At 41.6% G+C, this 1,909-nt stretch overlaps 1 protein-coding gene across 1 annotated transcript; it reads right to left on the reverse strand.

Moving 5' to 3' along the window:
• Window positions 1-789: 789 nt before the first annotated feature.
• On the reverse strand, window positions 790-1,347 carry LOC129651498 (interferon omega-1-like). The gene has a single exon (XM_055580193.1). The coding sequence runs from the start codon at window positions 1,345-1,347 to the stop codon at window positions 790-792; it is 558 nt and encodes a 185-aa protein (XP_055436168.1).
• Window positions 1,348-1,909: the final 562 nt, after the last annotated feature.

The following is a 1,909-nucleotide window of genomic DNA, read 5'->3' on the forward strand; positions in this document are numbered from 1 at the left end:
GGAGTCAGGAGCAGCCAGTCAACACCGTATGGCATCAGCTTTCCTGCAGGAGGTGACTGCTTCCCTCAGATATGTATATCAACCATTCTGTAATGAGTGGGTATAAATTAGTTATGCCTGTGACATCAAGACTAACCATTTTCTACAAATTCATAATTTCCTGTCTAACATTTTTTTTTGGCACCCTCCACAGCTTAGAGGATAAAAGTTCCTCAACCAAGGCACCCTGGAGGAAAAACTCAGAGTCCTAACAATGGCAACCACAGAAAATTCTCAGAATTCCACCTTTTGACAAACATTTCCTAGAAAATGATAGAAATGTTCCACAGTATAAAGCGAACAAATACTATTTTGTGAAATGTATATTTAGACACAATAGGATTCAGGTTTTCAAAATAAAAACTCAAGAAATTTATCTTGATAACTCTTTAATAAATAAATAACAATTTTAATGAAATAGGGAATATATCTTCTAAATTTCAATACAATGTAAACGAACATATTTTATATGAAAATATAAATATGATGAGATAAAATATTACATTAACTAAATAAAGAATAAATAAATAACATCAGGGCAGTCATCGCTTATGGATTGATACCCCTGTACTTGATTACTTTTATATCTACTTGCTTATTACTACTGATATGTATTGGCTGAGTTAATTCAATAAATTTGGTGGCTAAAGCAGAATTCAGTCTTCTGAAATGACCCCAGGTGAGTTACAAGGATGATGTGGCAACTTAGTGAGAGTCATGTCAAGGTGAGATCAGGTCTCCATCCATCATTCATAACCTTTCTTGCAAGCTGGTTGCTGAAGACAAGGATCTCATGATTTCCACTCTGACAATTTCCCAGGCGCAGTCACTGTATCCCTTCTCTTTCAGGTAGACATGGATGCCCTGGAAGTACCTCTTCACGGCCAGTGTGGGGCCTGTCCTTCCCAGGGCAGAGTCTTCCTCTCCCATCACGTGCCCCAGGCAGGCGTCCAGGTCATCCAGCTGCTGATGGAGTCCAGTGTGAAGCTGCTCCAGGAGGGTGGTGTCCCAGGCAACAGAGGCGCGCTCTGTGTGGAAGAGGTTGAAGGTCTGCTGGAGCATCTCGTGGAGCACAGAGAAGGCCTGGGCCTCCTGGAGCTGGCTGCCCTCCACCATCTCCTGGGGGAAAGCGAACTCTTTTCTGTCTTGCAGACAGAAGCGAGGGGAGAGTCTCCTCATTTGGCCCAGGAGCCTGAGGTTCTTCCTGCCAACCAGCACATGGTTCTGAGACAGGTCACAGCCCAGAGATCCTCCCGGGCCGTAGATGACCAGCACCAGGGCCATCAGTAGAGAGAGCACGAAGGCCATGGGGAAGATGAGGCTGCTGCTGGCCTGGCTGAGTTGGTGTCTGGTGGAACCTTGAGGTAGGTTCTCTGATGCCATGCTTTCTAAGCAAGGCCATTATATAGGGAACATGGTAGTTTTCATTTTCTAGTCATTTCTCTACACTTTTACTTCCTTTTTTGATTTTCATGTATGTATTCACAATATGATCAAAGAAAACAATCTAAACTATTAATTTTATCTATTTCTCAATAACTTCAAATGTTCCCAGCCAAGTGGATATGTATCAATTAAATGAGAAAAGTCTTTGTCTTAAGTCAGATGTACTTTTGTAATTACACACATTATTGCTCACTGTCTCTCATGCATAAATGTTGCTCTCCTCTTATCCAGGAATACATTTGTAGCCCTGATCTTAGGCTCCATTTTTCCCTTTTACTTTACATGGGAATCTAGTCTCTCTCAGCTCTGTGGTTTCCGTATTTTTTAGGAATTTACCAGATCACTCTGGCCATTAAGCTCTTTAAAACAAATGATGGGTTTTCTTCAGTGTTTGATTTACAGAAGAGGCTGATTATTATGAGTC

The sequence above is a fragment of the Bubalus kerabau genome, chromosome 4, assembly GCF_029407905.1.
Source record: "Bubalus kerabau isolate K-KA32 ecotype Philippines breed swamp buffalo chromosome 4, PCC_UOA_SB_1v2, whole genome shotgun sequence".
Classification (NCBI taxonomy): Eukaryota; Metazoa; Chordata; class Mammalia; order Artiodactyla; family Bovidae; genus Bubalus; species Bubalus kerabau.